The sequence below is a fragment of the Balaenoptera acutorostrata genome, chromosome 12 (genome assembly GCF_949987535.1).
Source record: "Balaenoptera acutorostrata chromosome 12, mBalAcu1.1, whole genome shotgun sequence".
NCBI classification, from domain to species: domain Eukaryota; kingdom Metazoa; phylum Chordata; class Mammalia; order Artiodactyla; family Balaenopteridae; genus Balaenoptera; species Balaenoptera acutorostrata.
This window is the reverse complement of record NC_080075.1, coordinates 13,577,106-13,603,751: the sequence shown is the minus strand read 5'-3', so window position 1 is coordinate 13,603,751 and position 26,646 is coordinate 13,577,106. Positions and strand designations below refer to the sequence as shown.

The 26,646-nt window shown below is 45.2% G+C and overlaps 1 protein-coding gene across 1 annotated transcript in view; it reads left to right on the top strand.

The window, feature by feature from the left end:
* RPIA (ribose 5-phosphate isomerase A) overlaps nt 1-18,521 on the top strand; it is a 32,495-nt gene extending 13,974 nt beyond the window's left edge. Inside the window, exons 4-9 of the mRNA XM_007175372.2 lie at nt 6,422-6,481; nt 8,690-8,754; nt 9,995-10,063; nt 10,768-10,909; nt 12,403-12,502; nt 17,577-18,521. Of these exons, the coding sequence (XP_007175434.2) occupies nt 6,422-6,481; nt 8,690-8,754; nt 9,995-10,063; nt 10,768-10,909; nt 12,403-12,502; nt 17,577-17,671 (531 nt within the window). The 3' untranslated portion in view covers nt 17,672-18,521. The remainder of the gene's footprint in view (nt 1-6,421; nt 6,482-8,689; nt 8,755-9,994; nt 10,064-10,767; nt 10,910-12,402; nt 12,503-17,576) is intronic.
* Nucleotides 18,522-26,646: the final 8,125 nt, after the last annotated feature.

Here is a 26,646-nt window from a genome sequence, read left to right as displayed (position 1 = left end):
CACATGAGGCATTTGGGGCACCAGCTGTGGGATTGCAATGAGAAGGCATTGCTTCCTGTCTCTTTTTTTCAAAAGTACAAGCTAATCATTAGCTTTCCTGCTCTCTGCACTTTTAAGAGCTGGAAGAGACAGCTGTTGCTCTACACCCTCAGGAGCCCCTTAGCTTGTGAGCCTGGAGTGTCTGGTGTCTAGCAGGTACTGATCTCAGTTAAGCACCTGTGTCTGCATTACTACTGGCTGAGCCAGTGATGGGTCCATATCTCCACAGTAGGGCTGTAGTGTTGAATTCAGTGGATTCGTTTCCCAGGGCTGCCATAACAAGGAACCACAAATTGAGCGCTTAAAAAACAGAAATTTATTGCCTCTCATTTCTGGAGGCTAGATGTTGATTGCTTTAGAGGCTATGAAGGAGAATCTGTTTTGTCTTTCTCCTAGCTTCTGGTGGTTTGCTGGCAGTCTTTGGTATTGCTTGGCTTGTAGGCACATATCCTTGCTCTCTGCCTTCATGTTCGCGTGGCGTTCTCCCAGTGTGCCTCTGTCTGTGCGTACAAATTGCCCTTCTAAGGACACCAGTCCTATTGGATTAGGGCTCACCCTCATGACATTCTGACTTGATTACCTCTGTAAAGGTCCAATCGCAAAATAAGGTCACAGTCAGAGTTACTAGGAGTTAGGACTCCCACATACCTTTTTTCTTAGGGGAGCACAGTGTAACCCGTAACACTCAGTGAGGGTGACGCTCCTGCCACCTGTGATGGTGACTCCTCTCCATGTGCAGGGCCATTCGCAGGGGTTTTGTGGGGAGTCCGGTCAAAGATGGGGAGAAGGGAGGGTTGGAGGACCTGCTGATGGAAGCAGGACTTAAGGGTCCCACCCCAGTGGGCTCTTTGATTTCATTGTACAGGGCCCTCCACGTCGTGAAGGGGGATACAGACGATCTAAAGGGAGAACAGATCCTGTCCTTACGTTACTGCTTATTGTCTGGGAGGACACGGGGCTTGTGGAGGAGGTTGGGGCGACCTCCCAGCCACATAACATAGACAAACGTATCTGCTGGGCTCCTTTCGTGTGCGGACTCTGGACAGGTATTGAGACAGGCAGCTGGTGGTGGTGGTGAAGAGGCAGATTGCAGTCAGCATGGCGATCACCGAGGGGTTACCTTTTTAAAGGGGTGCGAGGCTCCTTGTGCACAGCGGGGGTTACTCAGCGTTGCTCGTGCCCAGTGTGGTGCCTGGCTCTTAGCAGGCACTCTGCCTGGTGGATGAATAAATGCTACATGTACGTGTGCCATTTTTCACCAATATATGGTAGAGAAGAAGTAGAGGTAGCGTGCCTTTTGGAGGAAGGAGAGCCCACTCCTCGCACAGGGGATTGGGGGCCTCCTGGAAAGCCGGGCGTGAGGGGCTGGAGTTTGGGAGGAGGCAGGGCATGTCAGGTAGAAGAGGGAATGCCAAAGAACTCCTTTTAAAATTGTCATTGTTAAAAACGTTATTAATAGCATAGTATCATTATGTAAGATGACTTCAATTCCATTTATAAGCAGAGGCTTATCAATTGTCATTGTTAAACATGCTGCTTTGGGAGTAATGTCATTGTTAAAAACGTTATTGTTAAAAACGTTGTTATTGTTAAAATGGTCATTGTTAAAAACGTTATTAATAGCATAGTATTATTATGTAAGATGACTTCAATTCCATTTATAAGCAGAGGCCGTCCTCTCCTTTCCTTTTTCTTCTACGTTCCCTTTGTTTGCCTTACCTTCTGATTTCCTTCCTAGTCCCTAGACAGGGCAGGAGAGCAGGAGACTGTATTTCTGGTCCTCGCCCTGTCCCTAACTTAGCACTGGGACCTCTCTGGGCATCCATTTCTTTCTTAAAACAGGAGTTTGCACTAGGTAACTTGACTGAACTCAAAATAATTATTCACTCAACTATTGGCTTAACTGACCCTAACTGCTATAGGGTGAAAAGTGTATGTGAAATGTTCTCTCTGATTACAATCTAGATGGACAAACAGGACATCCTCATGAAAGAGTAACGCTGGCAAGTGGTGCAGGCAGTCTTTAAACTTAAATGTTAAATTAAAATGATATACTTATACAGGATTTTTCCCTATAGGCATCATGATAGAACAGTTTCCTGACACCCAGTTTTCATGTAATACGTTTGAATGCAGTTTAGTATTGTTTCTAAAGTAGTACATAAAATTAACAGGAACCGTAGTATATAATACAGTTTTATTTGCATGATAGAATATCACACTGAACTTTATGCAGTTCATAGCATTATTCCAACACCATCTGTATTAGATATCTTTGCTGGAACAAATTACCCCCAAACTTAGCAGTTTAAAACAAACATTTATTAGCTCCTAGTTTCCAAGGGTCAGGAATCTGGAGCGGTTACCTGGGTGGCTCTGGCCTTGGGTCTCTGGGGAGGTTGCAGTTAAGCTCGTGGCCAGGGCTATAGGCCTCTCAGCTGTGCTTGGAGGATCTGCTTCCAGCTCCATCTTGTGGGTATTGTGGGCCTTAATTCTTCACACCCTGTGGGGTAGGGGCCTGTCCCCAGGGCTGTCTCCATGTCTTCAGGACTTGTCAGCTGGTTTCCCCCAGTGTGTGTGATAAGAGAGCGAGGGTGAGGGGGAAGGAGGGAGGGAGGGAAGGATCTTGTGGGAGCTTGCCTCCACTGCTTTATAAACTAATCTCAGAAGTGTCTTGCTATCGCCTCTGCTGTGTGCCACTGGTAGCACAGAACAGCCTTGGGACGTTGTGGGCAGGGATTCCCCAAAGGCATGAATACCAAGAGGCGTGGGGGACTTTGAGGTTTCATCTTCCAGAGGTTCCAAATGTTTTTATAGCCTTAGGGTCTGGAATTAGTATGGTTTCTCCAGTGTTACGTTTGGAGAAACCTAGGAACTGAGAAATAATCCAGAAATACCATTTTTATTGTTGTTTTCTCCCTTCATTATATATTTCTCTTTAATAGGAGCAAAATCATGGGTTTTTTTCTTTTGAACTTTTTTCAGTCAGCATTTTATTTTAGCTTTTTATTGTGGAAAATTTCAAACTTCAAAAAGGATAAAGAATAATGTAATGAACTTCCACCTACCCATCACCCAGTTTCCACAATTATCAATTCATGGCCAATTTTGTTTCGTCTGTATCTCATTCTCCTTCACCTTTGTTATTTTGAAACAAATCCCAGGCAGAGTATGGTTTCATTGTATGTATTTTATTATGTCTCTCTGAAAAGTAGGGAGACTTTTAAACATCTCAACAATACTAAAAAAATCAAACAATAACCTTTAATAGGATCAAATAAAAATCCAGGATTCAAATTTCCCCTATTGTCTTATCCTTTAAACATATTTTTTACAGTTTGTTTGAATCAGGATCCAAATAGGTCCCATATATTGCAAATCCCAGGGTCTTTGTATTTTATTGTTAGAGTCTTAGGATTTTGGATTTGAAGACTGACATTGGTCATTATCCATCTGCATCTTTTTGTAGATGAGAAAACTTGCCAGGGGTCATGTGGCTGGTTCATTTAAGATTAGAACTGAGACCTTCGGATCCTACATCTCAGGTGCTTTTGACTTTAAGCAGAAAATATTTTCAAGACATGGCTTTTGAAAAAAGTTTTCCATCCTTCAGTTCCTCTGCGTATTGTAAACAGTGGCATGAACACAGATCCTTATCACTTGAACTTGAGAGGTCAGACTCAAAGATTCATGGTCCATTTATTCCAGCATCAAATTCTGCTCTGGGCCCTGTGGTGGTGGTAACCTTCCCCTTCAGTCAGCCTGTGTGAAAGGCATGTCCGTAGAGTCGGTAGTGCTGACTTTTCCCACAAACGTCCTAAATCTTTCCCAGTCTGGTGCTCTCAGGTGCTCTCACCTAGCCATTCCGGAGGTGCTGCCTTTACATATTCTTCTGAGTGTATGTATTCTTTTGCTTATTTTTATTCAACAGTGTAGCCTGGAAATCACTATGTATCAATGTGTAGTGATCTTCCTCAGTCTTTTTTCATACTGTTAGATTTTTTTAGAGATGTTTCTAATATTTTGTAGATTTGGCTCTTAGTTTAGGAAATTTTAAAAAATGTTAGTTCCCCCTTATCCATGGGGAATATGTTCCAAGACCCCCAGTGGATGCCTGAAACCACAGATAGTACTGAACCCTGTATACACTGTGTTTTTTCCTGTACAGCCATGTCTATGATAAAGTTTAGCTGATAAATTAGGCACAGTGAGAGATTTAACAACAACTAATAATAACATAGGACAATTATAACAATACACCGTAATAAAAGTTACATGAATATGCTTTTTCTTTCTCTCAAAATATCCTACTGTACAAATTTAATGCCTTTTCCATCTTTACTAGGCACTTATGCACTGTAGTCTTGTAACTTTTGCAGTTTGAGATGTGACAGCAAAATTGGCACAAATTTCTTTTTCCTTCTTTAACTTCATGGATGGAAAATTCATTCTTACCATAGATCTTAGCAACCTCAGCATATAACTTCTTTTTCTTAATTTACTAAACTGAGAACTTTCACTTTTTCACTTAAAGAAAGCACTTTATGTCTTGTCTTTGACATATCTGAATTGCCAGCATCACTATTGCGCTTTGGGACCATTACCTTGGAGATATTGCAGGTTTGGTTCCATTCCACCATAATAAAGTGAGTATGATATAAAGCGAGTCACATGAATTTTTTGGTTTCCCAGTGCATATAGAGGTTATGTTTATACTGCATCGTAGTCTAGTAAATGTGCGATAGTATTATGTCTAAAAAAGCAATGTACATACCTTAATTAGAAAATACTTTATTGCTAGGGACTTCCCCGGTGGCGCAGTGGTTAGGAATCCGCCTGCCAATGCAGGGGACAAAAGTGCGAGCCCTGGTCCGGGAGGATCCCACATGCCGTGGAGCAGCTGCGCCCGTGCGCCACAACTACTGAAGCCCACGTGCCTAGAGCCTGTGCTTCGCAACAAGAGGAGCCACCGCAATGAGAAGCCCGCGCACCACAACGAAGAGTAGCCCCCGTTCTCTGCAACTAGAGAAAGCCTGCGCACAGCAATGAAGACCCAACGCAGCTATAAATAAATAAATAAATGAATAAATAAATAAATAAATAGACTTCATTGCTAAAAAATGCCAAAACAATTACAGTAGTAACATCAAAGATCATTGATCACAGATCACAGTAACAAATATAATAACAATAATGAAAAAGTTTGAAGTATTGCGAGAATTACCAAAATGTGGCACAGAGACACAAAGTGAGCAAATGCTATTGGAGAAATTGTACCCCTAGACTCCTTGGAGTCAAGGTTGCCACAGCCTTCAACTTGTAACAAATGCAGTACCTGCAAAGTGCAGTAAAGTGAAGCACAATAAAACGAGGTATGCCTGTATTAGGTAAAGTAAGGGTTACTTGATACACAAGCACTGTGGTACTGTGACGGTCAATCTGATAACTGAGATGGCTTTTAAATGACAAATAGGCAGGGTACGCTGGACAAAGGGATGAGGGCCAGACGGAGTAGATGACGAGAATTTCATGCTACTCAAAATGGTGTGCAGCTTAAAAGTTGTGAATTGTTTGTTTCTGGAATGTTCCATTTAATGTTTTTGGATCAAGGTTGCCCCTGGGTAACTGAAACCGTGGAAAGTGAAACCTTGAATGGACCGTTGCGGGGGGGGGGGGCGGTGGAGGGAGAGGGAACTACTGGTACTGTATTACCAGAGGCTTTAGGAGGCCATGACGCTACCTTTATTTATTTATTTACTTACTTACTTATTTATTTTTGGCTGCGTTGGGTCTTCGTTGCTGCACGTGGGCTTTCTCTAGTTGTGGCGAGCAGGGGCTACTCTTCGTTGCGGTGCGCGGGCTTATTGCAGTGGCTTCTCTTGTTGAGGAGCATGGGCTCTAGGCAGGAGGGCTTCAGTATTTGTGGCATGCAGGCTCAGTAGTTGTGGCTCGCGGGCTCTAGAGTGCAGGCTCAGTAGTTGTGGCGCACGGGCTTAGTTGCAGTTGCTCCGCGGCATGTGGGATCTTCCCGGACCAGGGATCTAACCCTTGTCCCCTGCATTGGCAGGTGGATTCTTAACCACTGCACTACGAGGGAAGTCCCCCATGACATTATCTTAAGTAACAGGTCACTGAGGAGGAACTCTTAGCCTAGCACTGGAGCAGTGTTCACTATGTGCTGTTTACCTTCTTCCAGCTTCTGGAATGAATTAACTTCTGCTGTTCATGGGGCTAGATCTCCTACCTCGTGGTGGACCAGGTTGGATTTGAGAGGGAGCCTTGGTGGGACTCAGTGTCTGACACTTAAATCCAAGAGGATTCTGAGGATCCTCGCCGTCACTAAGAGTTAATGATCATGGGTGCTTTTCCCTGTCCTCCACAGGCCCGTCAGCTCATCCTGCAGTATGGCTTAACTCTCAGTGACCTGGACCGACACCCAGAGGTAAGTAGAGAGAGGCTGCTGGGTTTTTTGGTGTCCTTTCTTTTTTTTTTTTTTTTTTTAAATAGCTGTCACTTGTTCATGGACTCTAGATATCTTGTTGAGTCTAGGAGAGAAGTCAGTTAGTCATACTAGCTTTTCTCCTAGGACTTTGAATATTAATCCTGGCTGAGGTCAGAAGAGAAGAGCTTGTTAATTTCTAGGACATTCCCTGTGGTTTAACCGAGAGGGCTCAGGGACCCAGGGCTTCCTGCAGCCCTCACACAGACGTATACGAGCAGGGCGGCCCTCAGAACTTATCGCTAAGTGGAGATAAGAAGCATCGTCTGAGGCAGCCATGGGTCTTTGAAGACAGATTAAAATGAAGTTTTACGGTGAAGATGATTAAACACACAGGCAATCTAGAGGAGACTGAAGTTGATGAGAGTGAGGCGCATGCTCACAGCTGGCATTTCCTGAGCCCCGACTGTGTGCCAGTTACCATGCTAAGTGCTGGGCCTGTACTAAACCACAGTCATCCCTGGGTATCTGCGGGGGAACGGCTCCAGGACCCACTGCGAATACCAGAATCCGCAGATGCTCGACTCCCGTAGTTGGCCCTCTGTATCTGCGGTTCAGCATCTGTGGATTCAACCAACCGTGGGTCATGTAGTACTGTAGTACGTATTTAGTGGAAAAAAATCTGTATAAGTGGACCTGTGTAGTTCCAACCCATGTTGTTCAAGGGTCAACTGTATTTAAGCTCCAGTAGTCTTGAGGGTGGGTACCATTATTATCTCATTTTACAGATATGAGAAAGGCACAGAGAGGGCAAGGCATTTGCGTAAGGCCATGCTGTTTGTAAGTGGCAGAGCCTGAAAGTGAATCCAGGTGCTTCTGGCTCTAGAGGATGCTGCTTAGAAGGGTTTTGTGGGAAGAGGTAAAGTTTGAGCAGAGCTGTGAAGGCTAGGTGGCAAGGGCAGGAGAGAGCATTCCAGAGAGGGGTAGATGGGAACCCTGGGAGCGGTTCCGGGCTGGCATGTGTGCGGTGCTGAGACTGGCTGGGGTGTCTAGGACCGAGTGAGTGGAATGGGTTTGTGCACAGCAGGGGGAGGGGGAGAGGGAGAAGGAGAGGGCAAGGCTGGATTGGAAGAGTGAGGTGGGATTATGGCAGCTTGAAAACAGACTTGATGGTGGTCTACTAATCCACTGTGTCATGGGACATGTGGGCCACAGATGGGTTAGTAAGTACCACGGGAAGGGCTTGTTCGGAGATATCTGTGGGTAGAGCCAGGGCACAGGCTGAATCAGCTGTTCAACGCTGTGGGGAGAGTGGTTTGGGCTGAAGGTGGGCATGAAACCCAGACAGAAAAGGTTGCCGCCTTCCAGGCCCCAGAGAGCTGCTGTGGTGCAGAGTGGGGAGGAGCATCGCAGGCTGTAACTCCATCCTTGTGAAAGCGTGGACGCGAGGACGCCCCGTGGAAGCTTTGTAGGCCCTGTGCCAAGCAGCTTCTAACTGCGGCTTGAACTGAGTTTGCACCCTGAGGTCTTATACTACTGTTTTAAAAACCGTACTTGAGGCTCCCACATTGTCTCTGCAGAGTGCCAGGAGTGACAAGAAGTGCATCTCTTTCTTAATTTCAAATTTTGAAACATGAATGAACCTATTCCCTCCTTGACTGCTTTTGGGCCTGGCGGTGGAGCTTCCTGTAAAGGGAGTGGGCAGGCCCAGACAGGTGCTTTGGTGGGTCATAGTGGGGGTACCTCAGAAAATTTCCAGTTCCGTATTGCATCAGATGTGTGTCAGCATGCCAGTATTTTTGCCACATTAGTACGGAGACTTCTGAATCAGTGTTTCTCAGCCTTTTTTCCATTAATACCCACCCCCAGTGAAATTTTAATCTCACAGATATACTGTATACCTCCTTTTGTACTTGGAGGTGAAGTTACTCACGTTGAGATTGCATGCTCTCAATAATTCCAGCTCATCCACAGAGAAGCCCATCAGTGAGTAAAGGGAGTGTAAAGTGGTAGATAAGAGTTGGCCCCAGGTGTGGTTCCCCTATTTGTTTCCTGGTGACCTTAGTGGAATAGCTTAACCTCTCAGAGCCTCAGTTTCCTGACTGGCTAAATAGGAAAAACTGTGCCTGGCTAATAGGGCTGCTGGGACCTGATGAGCTATTGCATGTTCAAGCTTAGTGGTTTTTGTATCTTTCCTTACCCTCAACACAGATTGACCTTGCCATCGATGGTGCTGATGAAGTAGATGCTGATCTCAATCTCATCAAGGGTGGTGGGTGAGTGTTGTGGGGATTTTTTTGCAGAGTATCTGCCAGTTAATCCTTAGCAAAGCAAAGTGGAATACAGAATAAACACATTGCCGCTGTGATGTACGTGAGTTTGTCTTTCTACTCGGATGCGGATAGCATAAGGCTGTAGAACCAGCCTGGCATTTCTGGTTGTTAGTAGCAATCCGGTGACAGCAACCTGGGCCTCTTCAATGAAATTATTCATCTTAATGGGTTCTCTTTGCTGCCTTCTACTGATTCCAGCTTTAAAAACTGTACAGGCTAAAGCAAACATATTACCAGGACTAGATTACTGGGTCTGTGGGCCCTGAGCAGTTAGTGATGTATGTATTCATTCATTTGGAAAACATTTATTAGGTGTTTCTTAGGTGTTGATTTTGGGGGGTTAGGAAGTGGTGAGTTGAAGGAGGTGAAGTCCTGGTCTCCTGGTTCTTATAATCAAGCAGACCTATGGAGTGACACAAAATTTGCTTGAAATCTCACTGTGCTCTCTCCACTTTATAACCCTGGCTGTCAAATTGCAGATAGGGCAGGTTGTTCAAAGCTTGTCCTTACTTCTCCAGTTGCAGAAGCTCCGCCTCATGCCATGCTCAGATGGCATCTCCCCAGGCACAGTGCTTCCTGGCAGATGCATCTTAGATGGGATTATGCCTGCTGCCCGACTGGGAACCATTTCTCCCAGACACAGGCTGTGTTTCCCTAGTCCATTTACTGGAAACAGCATGTCTTAGCTTGGGCTGCCATAACAAAAACCTTAGACTTAGTGACTTAAATGGAAAAATGTATTTCTCACAGTTCTGGAAGCCCTGGGCTTGCAGATGGCGGCCTTCTCAGTGCAGCCTCCTGTGGCGGAGGGAGAGAGAGTAAGAGAGCTTTCTGGTGTCTTCTTAAAAGGATATCCATCCTATCAGACCAGGGTCACACTTTAATGATCTCATTGAACCATAATTACTTTCTTGGAAACCCCATCTTCCAAGTATAGTCACATTGGGGGTTAGGGCTTCAACAGTTGAATTTTTTGGGAGGGGCAGGGAGACACAAGTTAGTCCGTTGCACAGGATGATGGAGTTGAGGGAGGGGGTGTTCCTTTAAGAATTAAAAATTAAATTTCTCTTTAAGTGCCAGAATTGAGTGGATTTTGGTTTCCCGTATCTGACCTTAGTTCCCAAATTCAGTTTTTGTCTTACTTACCCCTGTTTTCATTTGCTGCTTCTTCCCCATCCCCCAGAGGCTGCCTGACCCAGGAGAAAATTGTGGCTGGCAATGCCAGTCGCTTCATCGTGATTGCCGATTTCAGGTACGGTGTTCGGTGTTCTGAACTGTCCGCTGAGGAGGCAGATCGGACCCCAGGCTTCATTTTACAGAGGAGGAAACAGGTGGAGGGAGGGGCTCTCGTAACAGTCTATGACGTAGCTAGTGAGGATTATGCTCTGCTTTCATGCTGAAGTTAGGTACTGCTGTTTCATGTGTCCGCCGGAAGGAGGCGGAAGCAGCTCGGCACCCTTGTTAACAGAGCGCGTCCTTATTTGTCACTCGTTCGCTCCTAGCAAGGCGCCTCAGAAGAAGCAGGTCAAGCCCTGCCCCTGGGCAGTGACCCAGCACCCCTGCAGCCTCTGGGGCCACACGTGACTTGTGTTGTGGACAGTCTTTGACCAGGCTCTCAGATTCTCCTTCAGGGAGTCTGATAGAAGGCGCTTGTGCGAGCATGTTAATTAAAAAAAAAAAAAAATTACAGCTGTAAATGATTATGTTCTTCACAACTGTATATGACAAGCCAGTCACATCCATCCAGGTTTTAACATTTTTGTCACATTTACTTACAAAAGCTACCGCTTTTCTTAAACGGTAAAACACAGCCAAATGCATCTGAAGCCCCGTGTGCTCGGCCCTGCTCGCTTCCCTTGTCCTCTTACCTCATTCTTATCCCCATGCCTGAAGTTGCTGTGTCTGTACCACTGAGCTTATTTACACTTGTTGTACTTTCTGACTCTTTCTTTCCAGGAAGGATTCAAAGAACCTCGGGGATCAGTGGCACAAGGGAATCCCCATCGAGGTCATCCCGATGGCCTATGTCCCCGTGAGCCGAGCTGTGACCCAGAAGTTTGGGGGTGTGATTGAACTTCGAATGGCTGTCAACAAGGCAGTAAGTGGCCAGGGAGGTTTCTGGAAGGCATTCCAGGCTCTCAGGGCTGTGTCCTCCTTCCTGCTTCCATTAGGTCTGCGCCTAGACTGGGCAGGTGGCTTCTGTTTATTTATTTTTAATCAGCCTATTGGTTTACTTTTAGAGCGCTGGCTTTATCAGTTTCCACATTCAAACTCATGTAGATAAGACTATTCTTAATGCAATGCATATTCTCTGTACAGATGGGTGTATTTTCTGTCCCTCGGGATCTATGCTCCTTAGGTTATCTCTGGTCTTTGTACCTGAGGCCTGGATCTCTGACTAACAGCTGCTAAAAATGGGTTTTGGGAGGCCCACCTGGGGCAGAAAGTTATTCAGGTTTCATGACGTAATTTTATTTTTCCTTCTCTTTTCTCATTCTGTGGTTAAATGAAGTAGAGTTTCTTGGGGGATGTGAATTCCTCCCCAGGAATATACTCCAGAAACTTAGTCCACATGTTTCTCTTCAGCTTCTAAAGTGGGTTGCACAGAACTTTTTTTTTCTTACAAAAAAGCAACAGCAATACTCCAAAAAATAACTGTAGTTGCAGACAGAACTATTTATAAAAAGTTTGGAACGTACAGAAGAGAAAGCAGATTATCTGTAACTCCACCCCGATGAACTTTTATTTTGACGTGTTTTCTGCCTGGTGTTTTTGTGACTTTTACAAAATCATAATCCTAATCATACCGGTTGTACAGAGCTCTGACTCTGGCTCCCTGTGTAGCTGAAAAGCCAAGAGGAGATTGTTGGGGTGCCCTCTCATGGCTGGGGTTCCTCCACACTAGAGCCCAGCATCTTGCCTTCGTGGCGTTCTGAACTGGGCTCCCACCCCTTCTCCAGTTTGCAGAGGAGTCCTCATTTCCTTGCCTTTGACTGTAGTGTTCTGTCAACATTTATGCTCCTCAACGCTTTCTAGTGCCCAAAGCTGTTGCGGAATTCTGGATTACTTAACTAAAACTACCCCCAGCCTGTTTGACCCCAGGACCCATCTCTGCTCCCTGTCTTTTGGATGGGTCTGCCCCACCTGGGGGAGCGTTGTCTTATGTTGCATTACTGATGGTTCTTAACGTGAGGCTGTGGGAATGTTGAGCCATGTTGGTAGTCTGTTCTGTTGCTATAGTTTTTCACTCTAATAATAGCTAAGAATCAGTGAGCCCTCGCTGTGGCTAACGCTTGCCCATGTGGCTTACCCACAAGCTGCCTGATGAGGTATGTTTCATTATCCCTTCTTTGCCGTTGAGGAATCTGAGGCTCACAGAGGTTAATGGCTCCTGTGAGATCTATGCCTGGATGGCTTCAAGACTCCAGTTCTGACTCCCAGGTTCCTGCCTCCTAGAAAGCACAAGGCAGGGGTACTGGTTGGAGCGGGTTAATTAAGATACTTGTCTTTGGTTATCACCTCCTCTCTCCTGCTCCCGTCTGCCTGCCTGTATCTACATGGCCTCTGTAAGTGTGGGGAATTATCTTCTAGGGTCCTGTGGTGACGGATAATGGGAATTTTATCCTGGACTGGAAGTTTGACCGGGTCCACAAATGGAGTGAAGTGAACCCAACGATCAAAATGATCCCAGGTAATGGGAGTGGCGTTCACTGTGCACAGACGCCCACGCCCTTCACAGCTGTCCCCTGCCTCTGGCCATGGATGGATGTGGGCTTTGCAAGACTTGGTTGGAAAGAATTTCCTTCATGCTGTGTTTGGAATTCCTAACTTCACGCCTTTGCCTTTTCCTTCCGAGAAGAGTTATTGCTCACCTAGCAGCTTCATTGGTTGGCATTTCACAACCCATTCAGTTGGTGTAGGCCTGGAGCTGATGGGGTGTCAGATGGGGCCTGCCTTGAAATAAGCGCACCCTCTCTGCGAAGAGCCTTTCCTTTCAGGAGCTTGACTGCAGCCTCTTTGATTTTGGCATGTTCTCTGGGGGAGAATGACTCAGGTCACCCACACATTAGATTCCTGCCATAGGCAGGGTGCTGTGACACGTGTTACAGGGAGTTCTCCTGTCAATAGAACGTGGGCTCTGCCTCAGGGAGAGTTGATGTGAACCTGGGGAAAGCTGTGTGGGGCTGCCTAGAAGCTGTGCCTACAAATAAGATGGAATGTGGAATACCAAGAGTCTAGGGTTGCTTCTTCTACGAAGCGTGGGGAGGTTCATGGAGGAGAGGTGACTTTGGACCTGTGCCTTAGTGTAGAGTGATCCAGACACTGTGCTAAGTGTTGAAAAACGTCTTGTTTGATCCCCCAATTTAATGAGGTAGTTATAGAGGAAGACACGGATCGAGGAAGGGTACATGATTTGCTCAAGGGCTGCAGCCCCAAGGTGGGAGCCTGGGTTGTCTGCCTCTAGACCCTGAACTCTTAGTCCTTCCTTCGTCGAGAGCCAGGTCAGGAGGGGGTTGTGTGACATGGACCTTTGGAGCAGGGGGGGTGTCTGCAGTCCACCTTGTGCCAGGGACCTGGGCCCTGGGTGAAGGCTGGGTGGGCAATGTCGGGGTGAGTTATGAGTCCAGGCCAGAGGTGGTACTGAGGGCTCATACGAGGGGATTAAAAAGAGGAGGCAGATGTGAGACATATCAGTCTTATGATATCGAGCGACTAAGATTCCAGCTGGGAATATTCCATGACATGAAGTATTCTTGGGCCAGAGCAAGCTAATGGGGCAGATGAAGTCAGTTTAGTAGATTGTAGTGGCTAGGAGTGGATTCTGGAGCAGACATCTTGGGTAAGGATCCAAACCCAGGCTTGCTCTATCAATATGACCTTTGTGCAGTCAGTTAAATCTCTGCGCCTCAGTTTCTTCCTCTGTAAAAGAGGCTGCTCTTAGTACCTACCTCATAGGATTGTTGGGAGGAGTAAATGAGTTAAAATGGTGCTCAGCACACATGGAAATATTTGTTGAATGAGTACATCCCTAGGAAGGAAGTATACTGTCTTCATCATTAATTAAGTTGCTAGATTACATTCTGATTTACCCATGCTATTTGGGAATGAAATACATATAAATATATAAAATGAAAAATATATAGACATGTAATAAAGAGCTAATTCTCCAACCTTACTTTAGTCTACTATTTTAGTCTTCTATTGACAATCTTTTTCCAGATTTACTATGTAAAGAAGATGGGTTGAATTATGCTTATTTCCTTACTTAGTGTTAACTTTTTAGTGGAAGAACTAAAGAGCCAAGAAGGCAGGAGGAAGAGAAGCCATAGAGGTCACTGTTAGTAACATGGGAGACTTAGCCCCGAATGGTAATACAGACAAACCCAGGGACGGCACAGGAAACCGCTCACCATTGCTGGTGCTGTTCCTCTGTAGGTGGATTTCTTGCAGTGCCCACTAGGTAGCTCTCTTGCACCTGTTCAGACCTTTCTTGGTGTATTGAGACATTGAGAGCTCCTTAGTGAGCAGATTTCTCCCATGCTTTGCTCTCCACCTTAGTAAGTAGATGCTACATCCTACAGAAGTTCAGAGTTTCATTAGGAACTTAACATGAAGAAAACGAAAAAAGAGAGGCTAGATGTTAAATTATTTAGTGCAGTGCCACCAGGATCATCAGTGCGGTTGGTTCTCTTTCTCATTCTCTTTTCTCTTCCTCTTTGGTCTCTTAAGATACTTGCTGCTGGACCATGATCAAGGGAGGAAAAGAGGGCAAGTTTCCCTGTCTATCCTGTCACCCTGCCCTCGTCCCATGTACGTTCATTTATGTGAGGACACTTAAAGGACAGTTAAACTGGTCCATGGCTGGTCACGCCCTTAGATGTTCCATTGTTTGCACCCAGAGCATAGGTTCTTTCCCCCATGTTCACATTGAGCCACCTCTGCCCTTTCCACTAATTGGGAGGGTGGGGGTAGGAACGGGTCAGTCGCTCCTGGCATCTCAGTAATCTGAAGAGAGGTTGCTGTAAGATCCGACCTTAGACTGCTGCCATGCATCTCTGCTCTTTCTTTGAAGTCTTTTCTGGAGCCAGTTTGGCTTTCTCTTGGATCAGGTGGAAGCTGTCACCTTGTATTACAGAATTTTGGAAAAGGATGAGTCTTGAGTGGCCACTTGGCATGTCTTTGGGAGGCCCCAGTCGTGGCGGCCCAGTGTGGTGCTGGGGACCTCTGTGTTTCAGCAGCTCCGTTCTCTACCTGATGGCTTTTTATTGCTGGTAGATGATTTTATTTGTTTGTGTATTGGGGGCTGTCTTTGAAAATTTTAATTTTATTTATCCTTTTGAATTTACGTAGTTCAAAATTACAAGAGTAAACAGTGAAAAGTCTCTATCTTCTATCCCTTTGCCCTTCCTCCTGTCTGGAGGCAGCCAGCGCTGCCAAAGTTGTGTGTCCTTCTTGAGTTGATCTTTCATAAACGCAAATCAGCCCCCGCCCCATCTCCTTTTACATAAGTGACAGCACACTAGACACGTGGTTTGCTTCCTATTTTTTCCCATCTTGAAGATTATTATGTAATGGTTCACAAAAGAGCTTCCTCATTTTTTAAAAAAAATAATTGCATGGCATTCCATTTTGTGGCTATCACATCATTTATTTAACCAGGTCCCCACTAGCAGATATTTGTTTCCTTTTTTTTTTTTAGAAGGGAATTACCAGATCAAAGAATAAGTGTATCTGATTTTGCTATTGGTGCAGAATTGCCCTCCATGGATGGCATCAGTTTACCCTTCTGCCAACAGTGTATGCAGGTGCTGCTTCCCCTGCACACTGGGTCCATCAAACTTTTTTTTTTTATTTTAATTTTATTTATTTATTTTTGGTTGCGCTGTGTGGCATGCGGGATCTTAGTTCCCTGACCGGGGATCGAACCTGTGCCCTCAGCAGTGAGAGCTCGGAGTCCTAACCATTGGACCTCAGGGAATTCCCAAACTTTTTTTTCGATAGTTGAACAGTATAGTAAGTCCCCTGCATATGGACGAGTTCTGTTCCAAGAGCGCATTTGTAAGTCCAATTTGTTCATAAGTCAAACAAAGTTAGCCTAGGTACCCAACTAACACAATCGGCTATATAGTACTGTACTGTAATAGGTTTATAATACTTTTCACACAAATAATACATGAAAAGCAAACAAAAAATCAAGAAAACATCTTACAGTACGGTACCTTGAAAAGTACAGTAGTACCAGCTACATCACTGCTGCTTTTATGCTTGCTTCCAGACATCCTGGGCTTGAAATAAAGATAGTATACTACTATACTCTATGCAGTACTGTACAGTAAAGTACACAAAAGCACAACCACTTGTAGAGGATGCACGGATGTGACATGTATGCCAGACACGTGAACTAACTTATGTGATTGGACATGCGAACGCACGTTCCCATCTTTGAAGGTTCGCGTGTAGGGGAATTGCTGTATTATCTCATTGTAGCATGTGTATATACGTATATATTTTCAGCGAAGGTTGCTTACAGTTGTAGTTAATTCTCACTACTGAATAGTATACCATCATATTTATGTGTGTGAAAAAAAGTTTGTATATCCATTCTACTGTTATGGGCATTTGGGTGTTTCTAGTTTTTAGCTATTAGTAAAAGTGCTGCTGTGAACGTTCTCATACATGTCTTGAGGACCATATATATACCTAATATACACCTTATATACCAGAGTAGAATTGCTGGATCATCAGGTATGAATATGTTCAGCTTTAGAAGATGTACCAACAAACATTTTCCAATGTGGTTTTGCCAATTTAATCCTGCTGTTAGCGTGTGGGAGTGTCTTTGCATTCTAGTCAAATTTCATTATACTCATTCTGGTGATTGTGTTGTGGTGTCTTGTTTTAATTTGCATTCTCTTTTGACTAGTTTGAGCACCATTTTCTATGTTTATGGGCCATTTTGGATAACCTCTTTTGTGAAGTACCTCTAAGTCTTTTTTTTTAAGTAAATAAATAAATTAATTAATTTTCTATTTATTTTTGGCTGCGTTGGGTCTTTGTTGCTACACACGGGCTTTTTCTAAGTTGTGGCGAGCAGGGGCTACTCTTCATTGTGGTGCGTGGGCTTCTCTTGTTGTGGAGCACGGGCTCTGAGGCGCTCGGGCTTAGTTTTGCTCCGTGGCACGTGGGATCTTCCCGGACCAGGGCTCGAACCCATGTCCCCTGCATTGGCAGGCGGATTCTTAACCACTGCGCCACCAGAGGAGTCCGTCTTTAAGTCTTCTGCCCATTTTTCTACTAGGTTGTCTGTCGTCTTATTGATTTGGGGAGTTCCTATATTTTGATGTGGTATATGCATTGCAAGTATGTTCCAGCCCTTTGTGGGGAAAACTTCTACGGCTGGTAGTGGGATTGAGGATGACTGGGAGTGGGAGCACTTAGAGTGGTCATGGAGGGCCCCTCTGAGAAGATGACCGGTCCAGACTAAGGCAGCAGTGTGAGCAGAGGCCCTAAGGCCAGAAAAAGCTTTGCGCATTTGAGTATAGAGGGAAAGCCAAGATTGCAGGGGAGAAGGGATTGCAAGAAGAAATAAAAATAATCAGAATCTCTTTTCATTGTCATGAGAGAGGGAGGGCTTTAGACTTGTCATTTCTTTGTCCAGTGCTGTTCATGGTAGTTGCTCCTACTGACCCTGCCCTGTGATCCTGGTTTTCTTCTTGCCTTGGGAACCTGAAACTTAATGCTCCCTCCCGTCCTTCGTCCTGCAGGCGTGGTGGACACGGGCCTGTTCATCAACATGGCGGAGAGAGTCTACTTCGGGATGCAGGACGGCTCGGTGAACATGAGGGAGAAGCCTTTCTAAACTGGCCCCGCAGGAGCGGAATGTGTTCCCCTTGTGTCCCCAGCCCGCCGCCGAGGCGGACATGCCTCTCCAGGAGCCTTTGCCTTAATGTATCTGTGCCAGGTGGACACTTGGCAGGGTGGGGGGTTGAGGGTTAAATTTGGTCTTCTGAAGTATTGTTATTAAATGTCTTTTTAAAAAGAGAAATATAAACATATATATTTTTACTATTACAAATACTCAGTTGTTTTTTTATAAAGTAGAACTTGATTTCATGTTTTATATGAAACATTTACCAAAAAAAAGGAGGACTGTCTTTTAAACTTTTAACTTGAGCCTGCTTGCTGGTTATGGTGAAGCCTCTGAATATTGGGTTTGCTCAGAAATGTAAATCAAACTTTTCTTTAAACTGGTGAAATGAAGGGCCCAGCCAGCAGTGATTCCCTGATGCCTTACTGGAAACACTGGAGTTTGTTTACTTTTCTACCACACTGTTTTATTTTTAGTTTTTGTTGTGTACAGACGCACAGTGTGTAGTTACGTGTTGGAAGATGTGAATGACAAAAAGTCCGGTGAGTGTAGGGGTGTGGTGTGTGTGACTCAGAGTGTGTAGACCACCAGGGGGAAAATATGGGGGCTCTTTTGCTGAGAACAGGGGGTTCATTCAGACCCCTCTTGTTGGAAGCCGTTGGCTAGAAGTACTTGCCAGTACTGCCAGAGCACTGCTGTGAATCACCTTTAAATGACTGTCTTTTCGTCGTTAATATTTTTTTTTTGTTCCTTTATGGTTATTTGCATGGTTTGGCATCAGAAGTTGTTACCTCTTTATATTGTTTGAAGGTTGAAATAAAACAGTACGGTGACATTTTGACTATTTGTCTTTACTGTGGAATTTTTGTCAGTTTTGCAGTAAAATAGGAGTCAGTTTTGCTCACCCATTTTACATTGGATCTTTGGTAAGGGGTGGAATTCACTCAAGAAATCTTGAGCCAAAGAATAGACAAATATTACCTTTATTTCTGAGAGAGCTTGATGTCAGTTTTATTCCAGAGACCTCTGTCAAATAAGACATTAGTTTCCTTTGTTAATAGAGGATAACACAGCTGAACAAAAGTCACAAATTATCCCCAAGTTTCACACCAGTCACACTTTTGATCTTGGAAGCTGACAAGCAGTAAAATGGGTAACCTGACTTTTCTCTGTGTTCTCCCAGTCTGTCCTCTTCACAGTGTGCCTAACGAGCAGGGAACCGTCCAGAAAGCCTCAGATGGGAACGGAAAGGCTGTGATCAGCTCAGTGATGGTTCTAGATGGGACTCAGGAATCCATCCTGTTGCAGAGGTGTTTGTGCTGAGAACCCTGATACCCGCCCCCCCCCCCCCCCCCCCCCCGCCCGCCACGTGCTGACTTCGCACGATCCTCAGACAGTCATTTCACTCGCCTTGGCCTCTGTTCTGAAGCTTGGATTATAGCTGCCGAACTTAGTGGCATTGGAATTCCTGCTAAATCAAGTTGCAGAATAAAAGTCAATCAGTCAGGACTGAGCATTGACGAGGCTTTCTTTGCTGAATTCCTTCTCTTCTTTGCTCTTAAGGTGCTCTTTAAAAATAGTTGCCTCGGGCTTCCCTGGTGGCGCAGTGGTTGAGAATCTGCCTGCTAATGCAGGGGTCACGGGTTCGAGCCCTGGTCTGGGAGGATCCCACATGCTGCGGAGCAGCTGGGCCCGTGAGCCACAACCACTGAGCCTGCGCTCCGCAACAAGAGAGGCCGCGATAGTGAGAGGCCTGTGCACCGCGATGAAGAGTGGCCCCCGCTTGCCACAACTAGAGAAGGCCCTCGCACAGAAACAAAGACCCAACACGGCCATAAATAAATAAATAAAAATTAAAAAAAAAAAAAGTTGCCTCACACATTGTTAGGAAACCTATTGTTAGGAGTGCTTTATTTTTCTCCAAGACTATTTTGGTCTGGATGATAGGTAATTTTTGCACAAAATGGGCACAAGGTCTTAGCTGAGAAAACTTGATAGAACTGATTTTTGGAATGATCCTTCAAAGCTCTTGGATTAAATTCGGGGATAAAGATAAACAAAGTTAAACTGGGCTTCTGAAAAACGCCTGTACGCTCCACAGCACATGAAACCCTCAGAGGGTTTCATACGCCTTCACACCTGTGACCCAACTGCAGTTCCCTTAAGTGTGAATGTGAGGTTTTTCTTCTCTTGAAGAAGAAAAAAACACCTGCTGTGCTTCAGGTACGCATACAGCAGTTTGTTCTAGAGGTCAATTTGGATTAAAGTTTCTTCAATAAAATTGTTAGTAAATGTGATCTTGTTGGATGGACACAATTTGCAGGCTTGTGATCAGTCGGAGGGGCACAGGGCAAGCTGCAAGTCCAGTGTTTGGCAGTGTTTGGGAAAGGTTTTTATTTATTTATTTATTTTATTTTATTTTTGACTGTGTTGGGTCTTCGTTTCTGTGCGAGGGCTTTCTCCAGTTGCGGCAAATGGGGGCCACTCTTCATCGCGGTGCGCGGGCCTCTCACTATCGCAGCCTCTCTTGTTGCGGAGCACGGGCTCCAGACGCGGAGGCTCAGTAATTGTGGCTCACGGGCCCAGTTGCTCCGCGGCATGTGGGATCTTCCCAGACCAGGGCTCGAACCCGTGTCCCCTGCATTGGCAGGCAGATTCTCAACCACTGCGCCACCAGGGAAGCCCCCTTGTCTCTTTTATGGAGACATAAAATGATTATGGAGTCCTCTCGTGTTTGTCGTCACAGTCGTAGAGTGGCTTTGTGTGATGGCGTTCTGTGAAATTGTTTATGATGCACAGGAGAACGCAACAGCCTTGCTGTGGGGTGCCAGGCCAGCTCTGAGCAACGCCAAGACTGGGCTAGAGAGCCAGGCCAGTTCCCAGCTGTCAGGGGCTGCACTTCTCTTTCTCAGGATCTTCTGACCCCAGGGTCTGGAGACCTGAGTGTTCTATGAGCTGCTCTTCCCTTCCCTTTGGTTAACAGGTACTGAGCCCTTTCTGTGTCCTGGGCCCTGGGATGGAAGAGTCAGGCCACAGATACCCTGTGATGTGACTCTAGCCTTCAAAGGCTTCATTGGTGCCATGAAGTTTGCTCACTCCCTGTCCCACCTGGCAGCTGATGCAGCCAGATTTAGGATTGCGTCAGCCTTCACTCTCCACTAACCCAGTGATCAGTTGATGTTTTTGACGCAGGTTCAGTGCCTTTGCTTTTTTAGTAACCAGGTTGTATTGCGGGACAGCAAAACACTCCAATATAGCCTCGCATTCAAATGTGCCCAAGTTGACCTCTGCAAATAAACATCTCTCACGATGCTTTGAGAGGGATGGAAATGTGATGGTCAATGAGGGCAGTGTGGTAAGGTGGAATCCAGAGGGGAAGGGAAGGCTCTTCTCTGGAAAGGCCACCCCAGTGTTCTGTGGACAATGCAATATGCAGACTGATTCAGTGTTGCAACTCCGTCACTGAGAACATCTCCGCTCAGCAGCAAGGTGGGAGAGGACGCAGCTTCTCTGGGAACGGAAGCCCTGGCTGCTTGCATCTCTGTCAGCTTCAGCCCATGGGCAATAAGACCCCCAAATGTCTCCCTGATGACAGAAATACATTGGAGGGAGTTCCCAGGTTCAAGGGTATTCCAAGCTGAGTTGCAAATAGGAGAGTTGCACACATCCTCATTTTATTTCAGAAGCTGTTCTCAGTGGAGTGTTAGGCCAGTCTCCAGTCTCTGATGGGTTCAGTTCAGATTAGAACTCTGATCTGAGTTTAGCTCTACTTGGCCCATGTTCCTGGGCCAGTGGTGCTGCCTCCTGTTTCTTTGTGAACTTGTGAGAAGCATTCACAAGGCGAGAGCCCGCAGGGAACTGGCACCCAGGGCAGTACAGGTATGGTCCAGAACAGCACTGCCCAGTGGAAATGTGAGCCACATATGCTATTTTAAATGTTCTAGTAGCCACACTAAAAAGGTAAAAAAAAAAAAAAACCCAAAAAACAGGACAAATTAATTTTAATAAAAGACTTAACCCAGCAAATCCAAAATACTACTATTTTAACACATAGTTGCTATTTTACATTCTTTTTTTTTTTTTTACTAAGTCTTCAAAATACCATGTATATTTTACTTCAGTACATCTCATTTTGGACTAGGCACATTTCAAGTGCTCAATAGTGGCTATAGGATTGGGGAACAAGGTTCTAGAATTCAAGTGGAACTCTGGTGTTGTCCTTGTTCTGGCTTTTTAAAGCCTCCTTTGATTTCCTGGAGCAAGCCTGGGTTCTCCTGTGGCCCTAGAATTTTTTTAAAGCCCACGGAGCATTGAGTCAAATAGAGGGCTCCCTGGGGGCTCCACTCAGTTGACCCAATTTTTTTTTTTTTTTGCATCTCTTTATCTATCTATCTATCTATCTATCTATCTATCTATCTATCTATCTATCTATGTATCTGGGTTGTGCTGGGTCTTAGTTGCGGCATGTTGACTCTCAGTTGTGGCATGCAAGTGGGATCTAGTTCCCCGATCAGAGATCGAACCCGGGCCTCCTGTATTGGGAGCGTGGAGTCCTACTCACTGGACCACCAGGGAATTCCCATCAAGCAGATGACTTTTTTGACCTTATAAGTGGCCTTAACTCCAGGAAAGAGAATACCATTCCTTCAGCTTCTGAGTTCAATGATTATCTTAGTTGAGGTGTACTATTTTTTCTGAGAGAGCTAAGTATGATTAAGATAGTAACCTTGGTTTGGAATTCCATTCTTCCACTTCCTAACTTTTGGATAAGTTATTTCACTCATAAGCCTTGATTTCCTCGGTGTAAAATGGCTATAAAAATGTTACCTTTTAGGGTAATTTTGAGGGTTAAATGAATTAATTCATGCCAAGGGCTTAGAGCAGTTATTGGCACATAAGGCACTTGAATGTTTTATTCTCATTAGACTGCTGCGGCCTTATATTTTCTAGATTCCTTGGGCCTCACAATGAAGGGCATTGGGATGTGCAGAATAGCTTGCTGAAAATAATTAGGGGGCGCATTGGATGGGGAAACCGTGAACTGAGGCATAGGTACATGGGGGTTCACTGCCCTCTGCTTTTGAATGTGTGATATTTTCCATAATCAAATTTCTCTTAAACTGGCTTGCCAACTTCTGTTCTGGAATTTTATGGAAGAAAACATTGTTACAGTGATCGTAGTTGCCCCTATGAAGCGCGATATAGGATTATCGAGATGTGTGAGCACATGTGTGTGTTCTGCTTGGGAAAGTCAGGGAAAGCCTCGTAGGGTAGGTGGTCATTTAGTTGTACCTTTAAAAAATTGTTTTCAGCTCTATTGAGATATAATTCACGTACCACACAATTCACCCACTTAAAGCGTACAGTTCAGTTTGTAGTATATTCACAGAGTTGTGTAGCTGTCGCTACAATTCTAGGACATTTCCATCAACCCAAAGAGAAACCCCTTGTCCATTAGCAGTCACTCCCTATTCCCCCTCAATGCCTCCCACCCACACCCCCCAGTCGCAGGCAACCATGAATTCACTTCTCTTTTTAAAAAAATTAAGTAATTAATTGATTTTTGGCTGCATTGGGTCTTCGTTGCTGCGTGCGGGCTTTCTCTAGTTGCGGCGAGCGGGGGCTACTCTTCGTTGTGGTGCGCGGGCTTCCCATTGCGGTGGCTTCTCCCGTTGCAGAGCACAGGCTCTAGGCGCATGGGCTTCAGTAGTTGTGGCACGCCGGCTCAGTAGTTGTGGCTTGTGGGTTCTAGAGCGCAGGCTCAGTAGTTGTGGCGCACGGGCTTAGTTGCTCTGCGGCATGTGGAATCTTCCCAGACCAGGGCTTGAACCCACATCCCCTGCATTAGCAGGTGGGTTCTTAACCACTGCACCACCAGGGAAGTCCCATGAATTCACTTCTTGTCTCTATAGATTTGCCTCTTCTGTAATTTCATATGAATGGAGTCATACAATATATGATCTCGTTGTGTTTTATTTAGCATAACGTTTTCAGTTCTTGTTCATTCTTTTTTTTTTTTAAAGGAGTTCATTTTTTTTTTTTTAATTTTTTTTATAGCTACTTTATTTATTTATTTATTTATTTATTTTTGGCTGTGTTGGGTCTTCAGTTCGTGCGAGGGCTTTCTCTAGTTACAGCAAGTGGGGGCCACTCTTCATCGCGGTACAGGGACCGCTCTTCATCGCGGTGCGCGGGCCTCTCACTATCGCGGCCCCTCCCGTTGCGGGGCACAGGCTCCAGACGCGCAGGCTCAGCAGTTGTGGCTCACGGGCCCAGCTGCTCCGTGGCATGTGGGATCTTCCCAGACCAGGGCTCGAACCCGCGTCCCCTGCATTAGCAGGCAGATTCTCAACCACTGCGCCACAAGGGAAGCCCTTCTTGTTCATTCTTATAGCATGTATCGATACTTCATTCTTTTTTATTGCTGAATACTATTGTATGAATATGCCACATTTTATTTATTCATCAATTGATAGACACTCGGGTTGTTTCCACCTTTTATGAGTAATGCTGCTATGAACATTGATGTACAAGTTTTTGTGTGAATATATGTTTTTTGTTATCTCCTTGTCTGTTTGTACTTCCTTCTTTTGATTTAAATAAATTTTAAAGCCTACTGTTCTAATTCCTCTGTTTTTTGTTTTCTTTTTTACTGTTTATATTTTAGTGACTTTTTAAAGTGGTTGTTCTAGCTGCTGAATCTTGAAGGAAGAGTAAAAGACCACCAGGTAGGCAGTGGTGGGGGGGGGGAAGAGTGATGTGGAAAGAAGCATTCCATGGAGGGGGAACAGAATGTGCAAAGGCAAGGGTTAGTGAGGACCTGGTGGGTACGATAACCTTGAGGAGCTGTGTCTGGGTGACAAGTGATGGTGGGTTTGGGCAGGAGCTGAGAGAAGGGAAGGCAGGAACCACTTACTGAAGGGCCACGTTCACCATAGCAGTGGATTATGGTCTTAATCCTGACAGTGGGGAATTTAGGCAGCGGAGACGTATGATCTGTCATTGCCGGTGGCAGGGAGGAGGGTGGGATGAACAGGGCAGAGTCTGGGCCGGAGAAATCAGTGATGAGTCTATACAAAATGTTCAGAAGGGCTTCCCAGTTTATTTGAAGACTTTGTTGTTGTTTTTTTTAAAAGGCTAGTAGAATGTTTTCTTTACAGTTTCAGGACACAGCAAGTCTGGGTTGTGCAAGATGCCAGGAAATGGTCTATCATGTAGGTACTTTTTCTGAGCATCACTAGTTACCCTGGGGGCAGGAACTTTGGCACTTCCTAAATCCATTTACCTTCAAAGTGTTTCCGTTAAAATGATCCATTGTTTAGGAACCCCCCAAACACGATGAGATATAAAGTGGAAGTAAGAAATAGGATTCTTGGGAAGGAGACACAATCGTCAATGTCTGTAGAGGGAGATCAATATATAAAAGGCAGATATGCAGAGGCAGATAAAAGGCAGGTACTGAGTTTAACAGATTTTTTTTTTTTCCCCTTCTCCAGCATCTGAACCCCCAATATATATCTGGGGAATTCCTCACTGTGGGAACTTGATGTGAGGCATGTCTTTCCCTTTCTGCCACAGCTGAAATGTCCATTCTTCCTGCTCCCTGGCTTCTAGGGATGGACTTAGGCTTGATCAATGGGCTGCTCCTGCCCAAGGCTTGAACCTTAAGGCAGTGTCCCAGCTATCTATTGCATAGTAAACCGCCTCAAAGTGTAGTAGCTTAAAACCACCACCACCGTTCATTTGCTCACGGTCCTGCAAGTTGAGCAGAGCTTGCTGGGGATGGCTCATCGCTGCTGTATGCGGCTTCAGCTGGGGAAACTTGGCAGAGGCTGGAATGTCTGGGAGATGCCTGGGCCTCTCACTCTCCACGGGCCATCTTGGGCTTCCTAACAGCATGGTGGCTGGATTCCAAGAAGGAGTGTTTTTGTGAAAGCTGGAAGGCTTTCTCAAACATTGCACGATGTCTCTCTCACTTAATTGCTCAAAGCAAGTCAAAATGCCAGCCCAGATTCACAGAGGTGGAGAAACAGACACGATGTTCTTCTGCTGGTGGCATCCAGAATTCAGTGGTGGGTGGCAGCAAGGCCAGGAATGACATTCAGGGTAGCAAAAACAATATAGCATCTTATTCAGACCATTTTAGGGTTAGATCTTGGCCGTATTTCCAGTGTGTCAGGTACCCTTGGTTCTATTTTCTAAACCTAATTTTCCAGTCTTCCCATCCGTTTTGGAGCTGCGTTATACTCTTTAAATAAATCCCATTTCTGCCTAATTTAGCCAGAACCAACTTCTGTTGTTTACATCTAAGAAGTCTGCCTGATACCCCAATCAATAAGAGAATCAGTAAGGACTGTACAGTAAAATAGTAAAATAGATAATTTACCAAAGAGGAAAAGCACATGGCTAATAAACACCCAAAAATGTTCTATCTCACTGGGGCTTCCCTGGTGGCGCAGTGGTTAAGAATCTGCCTGCCAATGCAGGGGACACGGGTTTGAGCCCTAGTCCCGGAAGATCCCACATGCCGCGGAGCAGCCAAGCCCGTGCGCCACAACTACTGAGCCTGTGCTATAGAGCCCGTGAGCCATAACTACTGAGCCTGCATGCCACAACTACTGAAGCCCATGCACCTAGAGCCTGTGCTCCACAACAAAAGAAGCCACCGCAGTGAGAGGCCCGCGCACCACAATGAAGAGTAGCCCCCGCTCACCGCAACTAGGGAAAGCCTGTGCACAGCAACGAAGACTCAATGCAGCCAAAAATAAATAAAATAAAATAAAATAAATTAAAACAAAAAAGTTCTGCCTCACTAACAACAAAAACAAAACACATCTACGATAAAACAATAACCACCAGATGCCTTTTTTTTTTTTTGCTTATAAAATTAGCAAATAAGGTAATCAATGTTGCAGAGGGCAAGGTGAGACAAGCTCTCTTTAGACCTCTGGTAGGATTGAAAACTG